Source organism: Fukomys damarensis, unplaced genomic scaffold (assembly GCF_012274545.1).
Source record: "Fukomys damarensis isolate Sample0158 unplaced genomic scaffold, DMR_v1.0_HiC HiC_scaffold_18, whole genome shotgun sequence".
Lineage (NCBI taxonomy): Eukaryota > Metazoa > Chordata > Mammalia > Rodentia > Bathyergidae > Fukomys > Fukomys damarensis.
In genome coordinates, this window is record NW_022900930.1 from 44741099 (window position 1) to 44759901 (window position 18803).

At 36.9% G+C, this 18803-nt stretch overlaps 1 protein-coding gene across 1 annotated transcript in view; it reads left to right on the top strand.

The window, feature by feature from the left end:
* The window catches only part of Adam7 (ADAM metallopeptidase domain 7), a 71047-nt gene that overhangs the window by 16247 nt on the left and 35997 nt on the right, over nucleotides 1–18803 (top strand). Inside the window, exons 2-4 of the mRNA XM_010625167.1 lie at nucleotides 7645–7748; nucleotides 11885–11961; nucleotides 17666–17744. Coding sequence (XP_010623469.1) covers nucleotides 7645–7748; nucleotides 11885–11961; nucleotides 17666–17744 — 260 coding nt within the window. The remainder of the gene's footprint in view (nucleotides 1–7644; nucleotides 7749–11884; nucleotides 11962–17665; nucleotides 17745–18803) is intronic.

Below are 18803 nucleotides of genomic sequence, written 5' to 3' on the forward strand. Positions count from 1 at the left end.
TTTTTTAATGTCTTCAAGTTCTTTCATCAGTGATTTATAGTTTTCATTTAGATGTCTTTCATTTCTTTTGTTTGATTTATTCCTAGGTAGCTTTTCTTTTTATGACTATTGTAAATGGGATTGCTTTCATGATTTGATTTTTATTCCAATGTTTCTGCAGATAGATTTCACCATTAGTACTATACTTTGAATAAGATGTTTTCTTCATTCTTTTATTCACCACATTCTCTTCTTTCACTTGAATACATCCAGATTTTCTGTTTCTCTTTACAAAGGTGGTGGGAAGGTCTGCAGAGGAGGCTGCTTTCTATTTAGGATTCACAGAATATTCCTTTTTAAAAAATTGTATTTTTATCAGTACATGTTTACAGTGTAGAATGATTACCTTTCCTGTGGGGAGTTGATACACAAACATAACACATCTTAAATTTCTCATCCTTAACCTCCCCCCCACCTCCCTCTCTTGGTCCCCTTCCTTTTGCAAAAGATCTGTCTCCCTATTCCCTGTTATCTATCATTCATTTTACTCTTTATTTGTATCTTGCATTTCTCATATAAGGGTTATGGTACAATTTTAAAACTTCTGTGTCTGATTTATTTCACTTAAAAATTATGGTCTCTGGCAGCATCCATTGTCCTACAAATGACTCAAGTTTAACCTTCTGTATGACAGAGAGGCCAACAGATACATGAAAAAATATTCAACATCTCTGGCCACTAGAGATACGCAATTAGAATAACATTGATCTCATCTCACTGCAGAAACAATGGCTATCATCAAGAAATGAACCAAAAACAAATGTCAATGAGGCTAGAGGGAAAAATAAACCTTCCTACATTTTGGGGGGGAATGTAAACTAATTCAATCACTGCAGAAATCAGTATGGACATTCCTCAAGAAAGAGAAACAGAGTTTCATTCCACTCATCTCTTCCCCTTCAAGGAATCTTCCTTAAAGAGTTAAAGGCCTCATATGCCAGTGATACTCAGGTTTATCACAGTTCATAATAGCTAAATCTTAGAAGCAGCCTGCGTGTCGGTCAGCAGATGAGCAGATAAGGAAAATTTGGTATCTACACACAATGGTGAACTACTCTGTCAGAAAATATTCTTTATCATCTGTTAGTCTTCCTGGGCCTCTCCGTGGTGAATCCGCTACTGTTACTCCTGAGGAAGGTCTGGGGGGTGTTCCTCGTGGTGTCAGCAAGGAGGCAGAGAGTGGGAGTGAGAAAAAAAGACAGAAGGAATCTTAGGAGAGCATGGAGATCAAAGGAAAAAAGGGGCAAGTGCTGAACAAAGCTGGAAGACGTCAAAGACGAATGTCACTGACTGACGATTTTGTAAAGCGCTCAGAAGAAGCTACAGTGTGAAACTTCCTGAGGAAGCCAATCTCTGGGCGATGCTGATTCACCAACGTGCAGCAGGGAAATAACCAGAGAACAAAACACCCTTATACTTGCTTAATGTTTTCTAAAATCTGCTTTTGTCTGATATTTGGACTCTATAGAATTCTTTGATATGGAAATGCTTTTCAAAGCTGATTGTTCCAGCAAAAGAAAAAATTTCATAGACTTTAGTAATCACATTAATTTAAATACAGAAATACGTGACTTTTATGAGATGAGCCACACAATCTTCATTTTTCTCTGTTGCATACCTAAGACTTGTTGGAGCTCATAACTGAGGGATAATGTTCTTCAAGCTTGAAAACTTGATTACACAGGGACTGTAAGAAACAATAAAATTTTCTCCCTCATTGGAAAGAGGAATGCCCTAGTATCTAATAAAAAAGAACACAGAGCCAGCAGGAAATTTTATTTAATCTAATTCCCATGCAATGTGTGGCTTGAATGACTTGCAAAAACTTCTTGCAAATTTCCTTACATTTCTGAAATAATAGAAAGTTAGCTCAGAGAAAACAGACAACTAAATGCTTAGAGCCTTGGCATCTACCATGACACTCCAAATAAGTGGTATTCCATGCTTGGTATTTTCAAAGTTGTTTTATTCTATTTTCCATAATTTTCACTGTAGCAAAGGCAAGCTCAATATGTTTCCTATCACATAACTTAAAATGTTCTTTGTTAACATAAAATGTTCTGTCACTGTGGATGAAGTTAAGTCCCCTGTGCACGAGAATGGATGATTCTTTCGCTAAAGGATCCAGTACACTGGGTAGAATCACTGGCTTTACACCACCTCTTGCATTTACCTGAAAGTTTGTCAGAATTCTACTGGTAGAGATGATCATTTCAGGAGAACTGTTTCAATAATATAATCAATACTTCTGAGAAGAAAATGTGTGAGAATATCACCAGATAATAAGCATTACAAATAACTAATTTAGCATTTCACTCAATAAATTCATGTCAAACACAGTCTCTGCGGAAGGCACTGCTGGACTTAGTAGAGTCAGGAAACGCAAACACACTTTGCTATCTGAAGCTTCTGGTCTTCTCAAAATGACACATTCTCAAATCACTTGGCTTATATCTTATATACCCACATAAGTTTCAAGGGGAAAAATAATTTTGTTTCATTAAAAAATGTGGCCTAAAATTGGGCCTTATAGAGGACTTTCTTCAAATAGTGAACCTCAAACTAAGAATTGGATTGAGGAATTAATTTGCATATAAGGAGGGGAGGAGGGAAAAGGGCTATAGGTGGAGAGACAAAATCTAGAGTTACTTTGTTTGTATCTTTTTTGTCGCACTTGTGAAGCAGGTTGCAGCACCACCAAGCTAAAGAGCTACTTTAGTGGGAGAAAGTGCTGCACCGAGGGAAAAAGAGAGACAAGCAGACTGCCTGGACAAAACAGAGACGGGGAGAGAAACGCGGGGTGTGGGGGGAGCTAAAGCAGTAAATGTGCTCACAATAAGGATGAACACTGATATTACCTTTTGAGAAATGAACATTTAGCTTTTAATATGTAGGAGGCATTGCTTTTAAGTGATCTACATAAATTGTCTTATTCTTACAATGGCTACTCCGAATGAGGTACCATTTTCATTTTGGAAGACAAAACCTGAAGCAAAGAAAAAACAGATATTGTCCAAAATCCATTGGCAGGAAATTTAAGCACTGGGAATTGAAACCAGGTGATGAGTTTTGAACGAGAACTTTAATTTACTGTAGAAGCTCCTTCATAATTAGTTATACTAAGTGCTTACAGCAGAGATCATCTCATTTTGTGAATGTATAAAAATCCCCCAACAACCTACTATTGCAAGAACTAAAGATAGAGTAGCAAACAAAACAGACAAAATATTTGTCCTTATGGAGTTTACATTTTCAGAAAAGGATCTAAGAAATTAAAAAACAAACACGTAAATTTCAAATTTGACTACTGCATAGCCACGAAGGGCTTAGAGTTGCCAAGATGGAAATGGAAAAAGTCTATTTTACAGAAATACTTAGAAAATCCCTCAGTGGCGTGATTCTATTGGAGTAGAGACCAGGAGGAAAGAGGAAGTAGAATTTGAGTGGGAACACTCCATTCGAAGGAACAGCAAGCAAAGACCCTCGAGGCAGAGTGTGCTTGGCTTTGCTTCTTAAATGCTTAAGAAAAGCGGTGATTGGCTTGGAGTGAGAGAAGTGGGAAGAAGCCAGAGAACATCAAGATAATCACATAGATGCTGGAGGTCATCCTGAGACCTCATTAATACTCCAAGACCAGAGGCACTTGAAAAGGCTTACACAAAGGCACCCGGGGACACAAACTAATGACATAATTAGGGATGACGTATAGATAATACACAACAGACAGATACATTCAGAGGCTATTTCCCGAGGCTGGAAATGATGATGTCTTTGGATAGCACAGAAATATATGTGAGACCTGGTCACATCCTTATGTCTTTTTAGGCTAGAGCTAGTTGGATTTGCTGATGGATAGGATGCAAGCTGTCAGGAACAGTGAGGAATCAAGGATGACCCCTGAGTAATGGGAGGATGGAGTTGATAAAGCATATAGTCAAACTGTGAAAATCAGTTTGGAGCACAAAGACAAAGACAGGAATCGGGCTTTCTACTTATGTTTGAGATGTCTATTAGATATACCAGTGAAAATGCTGGAAAGGGTTGCTGTTATGAATTTGGAAATCAGAGCTCAGATTAGATAAAGAAAGTTGGTAGCCATCACTTTATAGATATCTAAAGCCAAATGATCGGAAGGCAAGCAACTCATTAGTGACTGGAAGGGAAACATTTTAGAACAGAGCCCTGGGAATCTGAAGGATTTATATTCTATGGAAAGAAGGAGAAACCAATGAAGGAGACCAAGAACATGCAGCGAGTAAGCATGGAGGAGAGGCATGATTTACAAGGAGCTAATATTTTGCAAAAGGTGTAAAGGATCAACTCTGAATGCTTCTAAAAGGTACAGTGACTGAGGAATAACCATCAACCATTGAATTCAACATAGCAGAGATCATTGGTAACACTGATAAAAATTTCATGGTTAGATGGAGGATTAAAAGTTGGAAAAAAATGGAAACAAACTATAGAGTCTTCTTTCAAGGTTTGCTGTCAAAAAAATAAAGAGTAGCTGAATAACAAGAGAGTGAAATAGAAGTACTTTTAAAAAGAATATCAAAAGTGAGCTCTTGTTTTAATATGCATATACTAGTAGAGGTGATAACAATGGAGGGTCCACACTGGGGAACAATAAAGGATAGAGCTCAGTGTCCAGTGGTGGAGAAAAGCTAGAAGTATGGACAGAAAAAGGAGGCAAGCAACTTTTCTCTTTTTCATTAGGTTATGTTTGCACTACGTGACAGTTGTACCCTTCTCAGGGAGAAAGGATAGAGCTCAGTGTCCAGTGGTGGAGAAAAGCTAGAAGTATGGACAGAAAAAGGAGGCGAGCAACTTTTCTCTTTTTCATTAGGATATGTTTGCACTACGTGACAGTTGTACCCTTCTCAGGGAATTGCTACATGAGCTTATCACAGCTTAATCATTTTTACTTTCCCTTCCCCACACTTCTCTCCTGTGTCTCCCCATGTCAGGGCCCCTTCCCATCTCCACAAGGAGTTCATAGGGGAGCAGCTGCTGAGAGTAAGGTAAATGTGATGGGAATGAAGGGAGAGAACTTTCCTCATGGCTTCTTCCCCATCACCTCAGTGAAAAAGATCCTGGAGGCACTGGAAAACTTTGAGGCTAGGTGGAGTGTGTATTGCCGAAGTTGCCAAAGAGCTAGAAAGATCACTATTCTGCCATGGGGGTTAAGTAGACTATTTCAAGGGTTGAGTATGGGCAAAAGTGCCAGATGTTGTTGAGAGGGCAAGTAAGATAAGGAGCCAAAGTATCCACTGAATTTAGGACTCCTGCCGGTTACAAACTGCTTCAGTCTGCAGGAATATGGAGAGAGACTGTGAGCTGCAGAATGAAACAAAGTCTCAAATGCAGACACAGTGATTTTACTAGCAGTGGAATGCCTTGTGCCACCACAAGAGAACAGATACACAAGCAGGTGTGTCCTAATCCCTTGTGCATTCGTCTATTTTCCTTTTGTATTACTTGGAAGAAATTCTGTCGTGCAAGAATACTTTTAAGTGAAATAAATAAGTCACACATGTGTGAATACCAAATAGTTTCTCTGGTGTGAAAAACTAAAAGTGTAAATAAGAGCCAAATGGTCTAATTGACAATGAGAAATAGGAAGTAAGTGGCTAAAGGTGTGTGTCCTAATCCCTTGTGCATTCGTCTATTTTCCTTTTGTATTACTTGGAAGAAATTCTGTCATGCAAGAATACTTTTAAGTGAAATAAATAAGTCACACATGTGTGAATACCAAATAGTTTGTCTGGTGTGAAAAACTAAAAGTGTAAATAAGAGCCAAATGGTCTAATTGACAATGAGAAATAAGAAGTAAGTGGCTAAAGCTGTAGGGGAAGTGGGAAGGGTAGGGCAAAGGAAATAAGGGAAAAGAAAAAAACATGAGAAAATGAAAAAATGGAAAAAGTTTTTGTAAATAGGGAAAGGAGGAGGGGGTGAAGGGAGGGCAAGGACAAGGGGAAAAATGAGAACTAAGAGCTGTCATGTAAGGGTACAAGATCCCAATGATGAACATAACTGTACTGTGTACCTAAAATGTACCAATAAATTCAATGATAAACAAAAAGAATAGTTATCCAGTCTTTATATATGTGATACACATTCCTGGACTTTCTGTTTGCCCTTTACTTTTATGAATAAGTGGTTTTTACATATATAAAAGTTCAACATTTCTGTTTTATTCATCAAATGTTCCTTTATGATATTTGCATGCAGTTACTTACATGGCAAAGATTTCACCTACTTCACCAAAGGTGTATATATAAACGTACTTTAGTGATTTTTTTCGAAGACATTACTGGTTGTTTTTTCTAAAACATCCTTGGTTTTTTTTTCACTTTTGAAGTTTTAATGTATCAACAATCAGATTGTAGGAATCTGTGCCAACCCCACCACCACCACATCTGTGGTTTTCTCTAATGAGTACAGTGTGTCTAACCCATAAGTTTTAGCCTCAAGCATCTCACAAGTTGTGTAACTGGATCAAGGAGCACTTACTTCCTTAAGCTGGATCAAAACTGCCCCTCGGTCTGTTAGGCTTCACATCCTTGCCGCAGAAGCAAGAGAACAGGGCCCTGCTGTCCTCAGATGTATGTGCCCCTCTTCCACCAGAACCATTCAGAATGTTACCCAGGTGCATATTTTTGATGATTTTACTCATTTCTCAGATTAAAGGTACGTCTTACTCTTTATACCAGGATGTTCTTATTGTACTATACGGTTCTGCCATTTTAGCCACATAGTCTAAATTTAAATGATAAAAATAAGAACTATGTATGCATCGGTGGTTTTGTTGAGAGTGTAGCATAGTACTTAGTCTAGGTTATAGCTAATCAAGGAGATCAGATGATTCCCTGAAATCCATATCAGTCTTAAGCACTGCAGCCTAAGGTGAGGAGAAGGAACAAGTGGATGCTTCCTGAATGTCCGCATTACAGCAGGCACTGTGGTAACCATTAGCCCTGTTGTGTGTTGGAATGATTAAAATTCAATATTTTATCTCCACTTTACAGATACGAAAATGAGAGCAGCAGTAAAACCTTGATTTAGATCAGAGAATATTCCAAGAAACACTCAGCCTCTCCTTGTATCTTTTTTATTGCTCCTTAAGGTAGCAGGTCATTTCATAGTCTTCTAAAATGATAGGACAGGAGTTGAAGATCATGTCCAGCAATAGCATGAGGCTAGCTAAGATTCTCTAACAAGTGAAAGCCATTCACTTAAGTATGAGACTAAATACTTCAGGTGCAAATGTTCCTGGATGCCAAAATTCAGTAATTTATGTTGAAACAGGCCATTTCCTCACAGGCTTTGACAGGAGGATTCTTGTCAGACTAGCACAGGAGGAAAAAAATGACAACCGCAGAACATAGAAGCTGACAGTAGACATGCATGTCTTTACCGCTTTTCCAGTGTGGTTTATAATTTCCTACTTTGTAAATATCCTTCTGATCTCCTTGCTGGGGAGTGAGGAAGAAGCCTGTGCCTAGCTGCTAAGAGAAGCAAAGAAACTGTGCGAGAACGGTTCTGATCTTCAGCAACTGTGTGTGACTTTTAATCCCATGTGGGTTCCCCTGTGTTTCCTTTCAGAAAATGTATGCTTTGGAGCAGAGAGTCCAGAGCTCATTCTTCCCAAAAGGCTGCGCCTGGTTCACAAGCGAGACCTTGAGCACACCCATGATGCGGACATTCCGGTATCATTTTCCTTTCAGTAGATAAGACTTACTGCTTCCACAGGTGCATACAGAGCTGCCAACAGCCCCTCTCACACACAAACAAATAGGAGAGAAGAGCCTCAGTTATTCAGAGGAGCCCCCCCATCTTACAGCATGGTGCAAGCAGAAACAGCATTTCCTAGGTTAGAAAACAAAGCTCAGCTTTTGGGGGTACCACTTTTTGGTTCATGGGAGAAATATTAGCAACAGCTTTCCAGGTTGATTTAAAGCAGCCACACCTGTTCTAAGCTGGTTCCCTGGAAGGTGATCTTCAGCCTTGAGTTTGCTTTCCCAGAGATGTGGCATGTACGTTTGTTCGCTGCAAAGATGGTCTTGCAAAGTTGAAAAACTTTCACAGCAACAAAAGGTGCTGCTCGGCATGTCACTTACATGAGTGTTTATTCGAGTGTTAACAATTTTTAAGTGTTTGACATTGTTTTTGTTATAGAAAACAGAAAATGTATATAAGAGGGAGCAAGCTTCAAAATTATTTTCCATTCCCACTGTTGCAAAAGACCTTAAGTGAATGTTCTTAGATATTTAGCATTAGGCACTTTCATTTTAGATCTGATGTTTTAAATTTGACTCATACAAAATACTGACAGGCATTTGGCCAACAACTATGGAAGAATGAATCTCTCCCGAAGCATCTTCTTTCCTGCCTTCTACTGTGACAGCAGATGGTTTTCCAGGATCTCACTGGCTCAGTTTCTCAGTCATAAGTAAAAACAACTTCAACTTTCCAAGTGGTCCCATTGAGACCAAGCCTACTTTCTCCTGGGTTGAGAGTATTTAAATGCAATTTTCCCTCCCCTCCTATTTGGAAGTCACGACTGTCTAATTTTTCTCCAATAATTTTGTTTTTTAACTCTTTTGTTTTTTGTTTTTTTGGTACTGGGGATCAAACTCAGGACCTTGCACTTGTAAAGCAGGTGGTGGACCCACTAAGCCAAATCCCCAGCCCTCCAGTAATTTTCTTTATAAATAATTCTTCTCTTAATCTCCAGCTCTTTTCTCGCCTTTTCAAACTTTTGCATTGATTGAAGTGTGGTCCCCAGCATGGGGGGTGCAAAACTAGCTTTCTACCCCTCACTGTGAGGAGCTGGTAGGTTCTTTTAGCAGCCGTTGCCTTAGGACTCAGTCAAGACTGATAAGAACAGTTCCCTTTCCAAGCACAGGATGAGTCTGGAGGGAGACAGAAAATGCACCAGATGAGTCTTGAGCATCTTGTGCTGCTGCAAACTACCTTCCCCGCAAAACCCAAATAAACAAAACTCCAAACCCACATGGAGGGAACATGACAAGAGAACTCAAGAGCCAAATAAAAAGAGCTCCAAACAGCCAAAGCCAGGACAATTTAAGTAAAACATAAATAATGTGGCCTTATACTGTAACATGAAGTGTAGGTGAAACTCCACGAGCCTACACTGATATACACAAATGACTGAACGCCTACATAAATGTGACAGTATAGACACATTACTTGTGCAGAAGAAACAAATAATTTCTGCAGATACTCCATTCTTCAGGAGGCAGAGCACAAACCCTCAGCATTGTATGGGCTGTGTGTTATGTCTTTTTGTCAAAGTGTATGAATTAGAGGAGAAAAGACAGACTTTACAGAGGAAGCAGCTGGCAAACGCCACCTCTGTCAGGCAACCAAGGCCAACATCATTGGTGAGGCTGTGTTGATGGTACACACTGTGTATGGTCGTAAAATGGAACTTCCTTCTCCTATGGTTTTCATCATGAAAATCCATAAGAGCAAACTAACCACAAGGAAAGCGTTTAAAACTTGAAAGACCTCACACAAGTACACTGGAAAAATGTCAATTTAGAAAAAAATAAGGAAAGTTTGAGAAAGTGTCACAGATGTGAGCCGCTTAAGAAGACTAGACAGATAAGTACAAGGTGGTGTTTGGAATCCTGGAAGAACAATAGCACATCAGGTAAAAGTGAACATTATCTGGAGGAATACGATCTTTAATAATAGTATATGAACCTTGATTCTTTAGTTGTGAGGAGTACCATAGTTGTGCATGAGGTCAACAGTAGATAGGGGGCAGTATGTGTGAACACAGCACAATCTTTCCAACTATTCTATAAATCTAGAACAATTCTAAATGTAAATCAAATTAAGTTTACTAAAAATAGTGACAAGATTAAACATAATATAGTACAATATTAACCTTAACTTCTTTAACAGTAGTCCATGCAAAAGCCACACTCAAATATTCAAATGTTCAAAGAAAGACCCACTGTTGCACTGTTATAACACCCCCCCACACACACATACACACATACACACACACACACACACACACAACCAATTGAAGTGCAGTATGTGAGTCAACTCTTCTTCCTTATTGGCCTTTTATTTGATTAATTTCTTGTCTCCCCACTTCTGAGTCTTGAGTCTTCCTAATAAAGTCCTAATTCTTTTTGTTAGAGTTGCAATTTAAAAGTCCTAACTATATATATTTCACATTCAATGAATGCAAAAATCCCCCTCCCCACTACAGAGCGGCTTCTCTTTGCTTCTTTTTTGCAGTGGTGACACATTTAACAAACAAACCAGAAACCTGGTCTCCTTTTTGACTCCTCTGGGCTGTCTCTGCCATCAAACAATAGCTAAGATGATAGAGTTGGCTTGTAACAGCCTTCTGAAATTACCTACTCCTCTTTGTCTCCCTGCCCAAACCATCCGCATTCCTTCAACACCCTGTAAGTAGCTTCCCTATCTACAGGGCTGAGTTTTGCAGAGCCATTAACTAGAGTAAGTAAGCTGTTAATTACTGTGCTTTCTGAATATTTCTGCCTAAACCCTCTGCTTCTCTTTGATCTTAGGAGAAGGTCTAAATCCATTACTAATGAAGCTGTGAACCGTTTAGTTCTTTCCTAAAGCTTTTCTTCTCATTTGTATTCAACTTATGCTAGAGTTTAACTTTCCAGCAATACTGAATTTCTCTTGGTTCCTCAAACATGCCAAGCTCCTTCCTGAATGGGGGCCTTACATGTACTGTAATGCACCTGAATCTGATTGTTTCTGTATCACCAGAGGAACACTTACATTTATCTCATTATGACCCTTATACTCAGTTACTTGGTTGCTTATGTTTCTTCTTTTCCAGGTTGGAATTTCTTTGGACCAAGGGCCTCCATCTTGTACATTATTATATTTTTGTTTTCACTGTGCTTGAGGTAATAACTGTTCAAAAAATGAACAATGAACTAAAAATATGCAAGATACATGACCAATGACTGCAATTCTTAAATTACCAAGATTTCGTAGGGATCATAACATAATAAAATACCACAAAAGAAAGCGGTGAAAGGACGTGAATCAGAAATGTATGTAACCACAAATAATGAATGACACTAATGAAAAATGTCAGTGCTAAAGATTCACAAAGAAGAAAATGCATCACAGTAACTTATCATTTAATTATTTGGAAGACTTTTATCAATGGCAACATCTATTACTGATAAGGCTATATAGTTTTCCAATAAGAGATATACAGCTAGAAATATACAAACTAGAATTGCTATAAATTGCTGATGAAGTTCTAAGTTTGTAATCCCTTTCTTCAGGGTATTTTGTCAGTGTATATTGAAAACATTTTTTTTCTACATTGTTGACCATGGAACTTTAACTTCAGTTAATCCAAATTAAATTTCTGATCAGTGATAAGACTAAAGTGTCATTCATACTGTGCTTTGCAATCCTAAAAGCATTCTGTGAAAGAACATTTCTAAGAATCAGTATACCCCAAATTGTTAAACATTCATGTACAGAAGGCCTGTGCATGGGAAGAGTCGTGCATATATATACAATCATTTGCATATCCCAGGATGAAGGGCATATATACATTTTCCATTTTGTTTTACTTTATAGCTAGAGAAAAGTCTTTTGAAATTGTTAATTAAACTAATGAGTAAAAATTTCCTTCTAAATCTAGGTCTCTCTAAATTCAACTTTATCAGGATTTATTCCCTGAAGGGCTCTGGGGCCCTGTGGAGTTGGATACCACCTCCTTCCTTCTACTCCACCGCCAGTGGTCAGCATACACCAAACAGTTGTGTGTGGAAGTCACATGTGGGATTTTGTTTTACAGGAAGCATATGAAGAAGAATTGTTGTATGAATTAAAACTAAACAGGAAAATTTTAATTCTTCACCTTCTGAAATCAAGGTACATTCTACTGTGATTCAATATTTTATAGATTTAGGCTATGATATTCCATTGTTTTTGTAAAAACTACCTACCAGTAAAGTGAATTCCTTAAATTACTTGAATCTTTATATTATGTAGATTCTTCCTTTCAAAATAGAAGCTCACTATATCTCAGTAGCTTAAAGACTATAGAAGTACTTCTCCAGTTCCTGAATTAATACCTATTTTGGGTAGGTGGAGTCTTTTGAGCTCTAACTAATCACACTAAAAAGAAGGTTGATAGGTCAGTAATTTTGGAATCAAGTGAATGAAAGAAAAATGTAGAACCTGGTTTTTAATCTGGCTTTTAGTTATATAATGTAAATATCATACCAAGTTCTTTCAGAGAGCAAGGTAAGAATTGGGAAGAACTTGCTTCTTTGTGACACCTTATGTAGTCAAACCTTCTGAATATCTAGAGTCTTTCCTTATTGCTCTTAACTTCCACTGTCTTACAATAATACACAAACTAGTTCTGTGGAGCCCCAAATATTAAAAGCATGTCAAGCTATTCAATACCAAGAAAACTGGAAGGGTCACATTTGGGCAATTAACAGTCTCCTCTATTAGCACAAAACAAAACAAAAACAATGAAAATACAGAATTAACAATTCCATCCATTCTGAATCTTTCCCCAGATAAGTATGCATAAATGCAAGCCTAAAATCATAATCACATTGACAACATTTTCATCACCTGAATATTTTGTTTATTACCTTATGAAGGAAGATAATATTTATTATGCAATTTCTCTGCACCTTATCGTAAAGTTGTCTATTAATTCCTATAATATACACATGAAGTAAATGTATTAAAACACAACAATAACTTGTAAAGATTCAGAATCCAGGTTCCTCTGCATTTCTGTATAAAGCTTGAAACATCTGTTAATTTTAGAAAAAAAAACTTGCTGAAGTTTTGTGTAGGGCTTTATTCAATCTCTACATCAATGTGGAGCTCTTTGGTTGATATCTAAATAGTGTTGAGTATTAACAGTTATAACTCAGTGTTTGTCTTCTTTCATTTCTATCTGTCTTATAGTTTCCACTGTAAAGTGCTCGTGTGTCTTTTCTTCAATATATTGCTAAATATTTAATATTCGTGGTGCTCTTGGAAATACAATTTTCTTTTGATTGCATTTTTCTATTATTTGAAAATACTATATAGATATCTATTAGTTTTTACATTAACCGTGGTTTGGAGGGTGTTAATTTATTATTTTGTGGGTTACTTAGAGATTTTCTAGATAATCATCTTGTCATTTGAAGATATTAGTAGTTTCCTGTGGCCTTTTTGGTAATCATTATTCCTCTTATTTCTATGTTTTATTGCAATCGATAGGACCTCCAGTACAATTTCAGTAGAAATATTGAGAATTGAACAATTTAACCTTGTTGCTGATCTTAAACAGAAGGGGGGATTAAATAGTTAAATGTGAAATTACCTATAGAATTGTCATTCATATAGTTTATTAGATTATTAAGGTTCTGTGAGAAGTTTGTTGAAAATGGGTTTCTACACATTCATTGAAATGTCCGTAATATGATTTATATTGATTTTAAATATTACACCATTCTTGCAGCCCTGGGATAAAACCTGACTCTTCATTATACATTATTTTTAAATATATTATGGTGGCATACACCTGAAATTCCAGCACATGGGGAGGCTGAGGCAGAAGGATCACAACTTGGAGCCTTGCCTGGGCCAATTAGCAACTTGAAAGGCCCTGTCTAAAAATAAAAAATAAAAAAGTGCTGTTAAGTTAGCTCGGTATGAAGGCCCCAGATTCAATCCCCAGTACCACGAACAAAAAAACCCAGTACACACACACACACACACACACACTCTCTCTCTCTCTCACACACACACGTGGGTATTTGATTTACTACTATCTTATTAAGGGTTTTTGAAATTACGTTAAAGATGGATATTAGCTAATATGCTTCATTTTTGTGACTTTTGTCAGATTTTGAATGAATGTTGTTCTCTTATTTTTTTAAAAGATATTATTACTTTAAAAATGTCTGATAGAATTTTTAAATAAAATTCATGCCAGGAGGATAATTTTCTATATTTGTGAGGAAAAGGAGAGTGGGAGATTTTCTGATAAATTCAACTTCATTGATATGGGGCTATTCAGATTTTCTATAATATTTTGTGTCAATTCTAAACTAAAAATTTTATAGCTATCTATTTCCTCTAAGTGGCTTTATTTTTGGTATCAAGTGTTTAATAATGCTTTTATTGTTGTTAATGTATACAGTATAAAATAGAAGGGCATATAGTACATAATATATTAAATTTGCTTTTATTTCTGACACTAATAATGAGAGCTTTTCTCTCTGTCTAAAAGACTTTGCCAATTTATTGTTGTTTTTCAAATAGCTAAAACTTAGCTCTTTTAATTTTTTCCGTATTTACTTTTTTTTCTCCAATCCTACTAACTTATTTTCTTCATTATGTGTTTCATGTTTACTATTCCTATGGAAATGTTTACTGTTTTATATTACAAGTACTTAAATATATAGCATTTCTCCCACTTGATGTAATTGATATGTTTCATTTTTATTATCATTTATCTAAAAATATTTTCTCTTTTCCTTTGAAATTTCTTCTTTGACTTATGGATTGTTTTAGATTGCATTATATAATTTGCAGTACATGGAGTTTTTCTTACAAATATTTCTGTTAATTTTGGGACGATTTTCACTTTGTTCCCTAATATCAAAACAGCAAGTTTAGTCTTCATTTCCTTTTTTAAAAATATATATCTGTATGTTTCCATTTGGAGTATATAAATCTGATATGATAATAGTTGGGTAATAAATTCTTAATACATTCTGATAATTTGGGATTTTTAATTGAGCTGCTGAATCCATTAATATTCAGCCTCATTGTATATTTCACTTCTGCTTTTCTCCTCTCTTACTCATTCCTCTACTCTTCCTTTACTGGCTTCTTTTAGATCTTTAGATTACTTGAGGTTTTTATTTCCTCTTTATCTCCTGGCTCAATATCAGAAGAGAAATCTTAGGGAATGTAAAAAACACACAGAGAAAAGAAGGTCAAACTCTGCCTGATGGAGTGTGGAAACATGTTTGAGCTGGCCTTTGAAGTACTTAAGGAAAGTTGTCATGCTGCGGTGGGGCCTACAGTGCCCAGGGCTGTCCAGAGGGTCGTCATAGAACAGTCATTCAGTGACGATTCTTAATGCCTGGCCAGGCAGACTTTATTCACACACTTGGGGTCTGAGGGCTGTTGTGAGGGAGAGGTTTGTCTGTGAGGAACAGAAATTGGATACTGCACAAGGAAGTGGGAGTTTATAGCCAAGCCAGGTGGAGTGGAAGACAGAAATGGCCAATAAGAAACATCAGCTGTGCACTGGTTTCTGTCTAAACCCACCGCACAGGGAGCTTGCTGAAGACAGACCACGCTGATCTGCTGTCACCTGAGGGGTGATGGCGAATGAGAAGCCTGATGGTATATGGAGGATGGGGAGTTCTGGCTGAACTGACCTAGAGAGATTCTTTTGCCAAAACTGTACTTTACCCGTATTCAGAAGGGCTGTGGGGAAAGTTAGATGCCTGATTAAAGTTTGGTCAAGGAAAGAGTTGTCAGGGGTGAGAAACATTGGCAAATTTAAAGCCTCTGAAATAGTTTGCTATTTATTTACTGTGAGGAATCTTGAATTATATGGATTTTAACAATCATTAATCAGAATTTATTTAAAACAGGCATTAGTGTACTTATTCCAACAATATCTAAGCAGTCACTAAAATGTCACATCACTCTTAAATCAGGAAAACCATGATCAAACAACAATTTCTTTATATATGTGTTCATTTATTTCATTTTTAATTGACAAAAATGTATATGTTAATGGAGTACAACACGATGCTTTGAAATATATATAGATTGTGGAAGGCTAACACAAGATTCATTCACCAACTTACTATTTGTTTGTACACAGCACACTTTAAAAATCTACTCTGTTAGAAATTCTTCAAGTAATCAATGCATTTTGGTTAGCTATAGTCACCACACTGTAAGACTTGAACAATACTTTTAATTCCACATAACTTCTCTGATTTTTATTTTCAAAATTTATAATGATTACTTAAATATTTTTCATGATATATTACATGTTTCAGTACTTAACTGGAGAGAAACAGCAATGTCTGGTTGCCATCTTGGTTAGCCCATACACTGAACTGATCTCAGCAACTGCATAAATACTGGTAGATGTATCGTGATTATGTACTATCAATAGTTTGAGATTTAATGTAGATATAAGCATAGCTTGTGCTTCTCTGCTGTCCCAGAAAATTGGCATTATATATCAATAATACTAAAGAGTCGAATTTCATATGGTATAATATTGTATACAATTTCTTAACGTTGTGATTTTTTTTTTTTTTGAGTAATGGATTTGTAGTACTTCCACTCCCAGACAAGTAGAATCCACTATACTTTCCCCTATGCTCCACAATAAATGCAGCTAAAATGTTTGGTCATCAAAAAACAAATGTAAGACTGGGAGATGAAGAGAAGAGGTAGACCAGATAGAGATTTTGCAGGCTAAGAAATGACAGCACAAATCAAAACAATCCACTACGCTTCTTTCAATTCACTAGCAATGTGCCATTGAGCAGAAAGCTGAAGGGAAAAGATTCCATCATCATAGAGAAAGTCAATCCCCATGCTGGATAGCCTGACTTGTCTTTTACTTTTCTCAGATAATTTCCTTATAGAAGACTGTTTTGAAGCCATTATTACTAAATTCTCCAAACTTACAAAGCTCAGCTTTTTCATGTAAAAAGCTTTCATTTTCAAGCATAGTGTCTCTGTCTTAAGTTTCTATGCTTTAGAGTTCGAATCAGCTGTGGAAAGCAGCTCTTGAGTTTGGATGGCCAACAGTAGGTGCTTTCAATCTGATGATACAAAGAGCTGACAGAAGCAGGGTAATTCTACTGATAACTCAGAAAGTCATCCCTTTACTTATGCAAACAAAAGACTGCAAAGTATGACACGCAAATGTTAGCAGTGATAAGTATGACAAAGGCGGAATTCAGGGCAATTTCCTCCATAGTTTTCCAAACTTATTATGATAAATATAGTATAGATTGTTTTTATCTAAAGATGTAGCTATTTGGTTATTATATATTAAGATTATATATGTGTCATGCATATCAAGTTTTTGCATTTTAACATTCACTCTGAGTTGTTTATGAAGTACCATTTTGCTGACACTGCTGCAATATTTTTCTATTATCGTTATAAGGTCATAAGATCTAGAAATAGAGGAATAGGATAGGGAAGGAAGGGAAAGACATTTTTTTAAAAAAAATAGAAATTGATTACAAAATCGAAATAGAGTTTTTGCAAATGGGGAGGGGAGGAAGAGTTGGTGGGATCAGGGCGTGAGGGGAGGGGAAAGGGACAAAAATGGAATTGAGATGTGTTCTGTACATGTTCAAACTCTCCACAATCAATGTAACTGTTATGTACTGCAGACATGTACTAATACCATTTTTCCAAAATTTAATTTTTTTATTTTTAATAGGAGAGACACTGATGAGATTTGAAGGCAGGGTGGAGGTCTTTCGACCACATGACTGGTTTTATCCATAAGATTTGTAGAGTGAGTAAATATCACGACTTCTCTGCCTTCTTTTTTCAGAGAATTCCTAGGCTCAAATTACAGTGAAACATTCTACACCACAAAGGGAGAAATGATCACCCAGCATCCTCAGATAATGGTAGATATCTTACATAACCTTCCTGTTTTGCTTCTTTGAAACTGTTATTTCCTGATGTGACTGCATCCCAATTCTAGCTTTACACATTTCAGCAAAAAGTGCTACAGCACGAGTGAGTCTTGAGTTGCTTACTCTTAATGAATGTTGCTCGAGTAGAAAACATGAATGATCCTTTGAATAGTAAAGGAATCTGAGCACGAAAAATAGGAAAAGCCGTGATGTGTCTTCCTTTACGACACTGATTCCTGACACCTTCCATAGTGTTAAGCGGAAGAAAGGTGCAGCAGGATGCCAGTGAATTACAAATAAGGCTCCTTGATGGATTTGTAAAGGTTAGGGATAAAAATCTAAAACTGGAAAGCAATTTGGAATCGCCATCCAGTTGATCTGTGTATGGATTTGCAATCCCTTGCCCAGTTCTTCCGATGCAGCATTAGGATTCCGATGCACATTAAGGATTTTTCATTTTCTGGACAAGCTTTGCATCTATCATTAATATTATTATAGTGAATAGAGATGCTGTTTTAACCCTCATTCTCCTTTCCAGAACATACCCTCTGCAGCCTTTTATCTAAGAACACCCTTCCTCCTGCTCACTTTCCTCTCTTTAAAGCACCTGTGGAGCTCTATGAGATCTAAGTTATCATGCATTCTTGAAAAATAGCACAAGAGGAAAACTGGGTAGCATTCTTTTGTTCAGGTGGTGATTATTATCCTTGAACATATGAGGCTCCTGGAGAGCCATGGAAAATGTCAAACAAGGGAGGAGTTGAGCAGATGGAAATGATAGAAAGAATAATTATCTGGTGAAACTATCAAGAGCAAAACACCAAATAGAGGTAAGAAAGATGCCACACTGACTAAAGCAGAGAGGCAGCAAAGGAAGCCATGAGAGGCACTGGTTGGAGAGAAATAGCTAGTTTTAGGGATCATAGACAACCTGATTTCATAGGCAACTGGGAAATTATAATACCAGTGCAAGAGAATTCATTTGTCAAAGACCTTGGGATAGAAGAAAAAAGTGATATTTATAAGCAAAAGATTCACCTACCTGAAAAT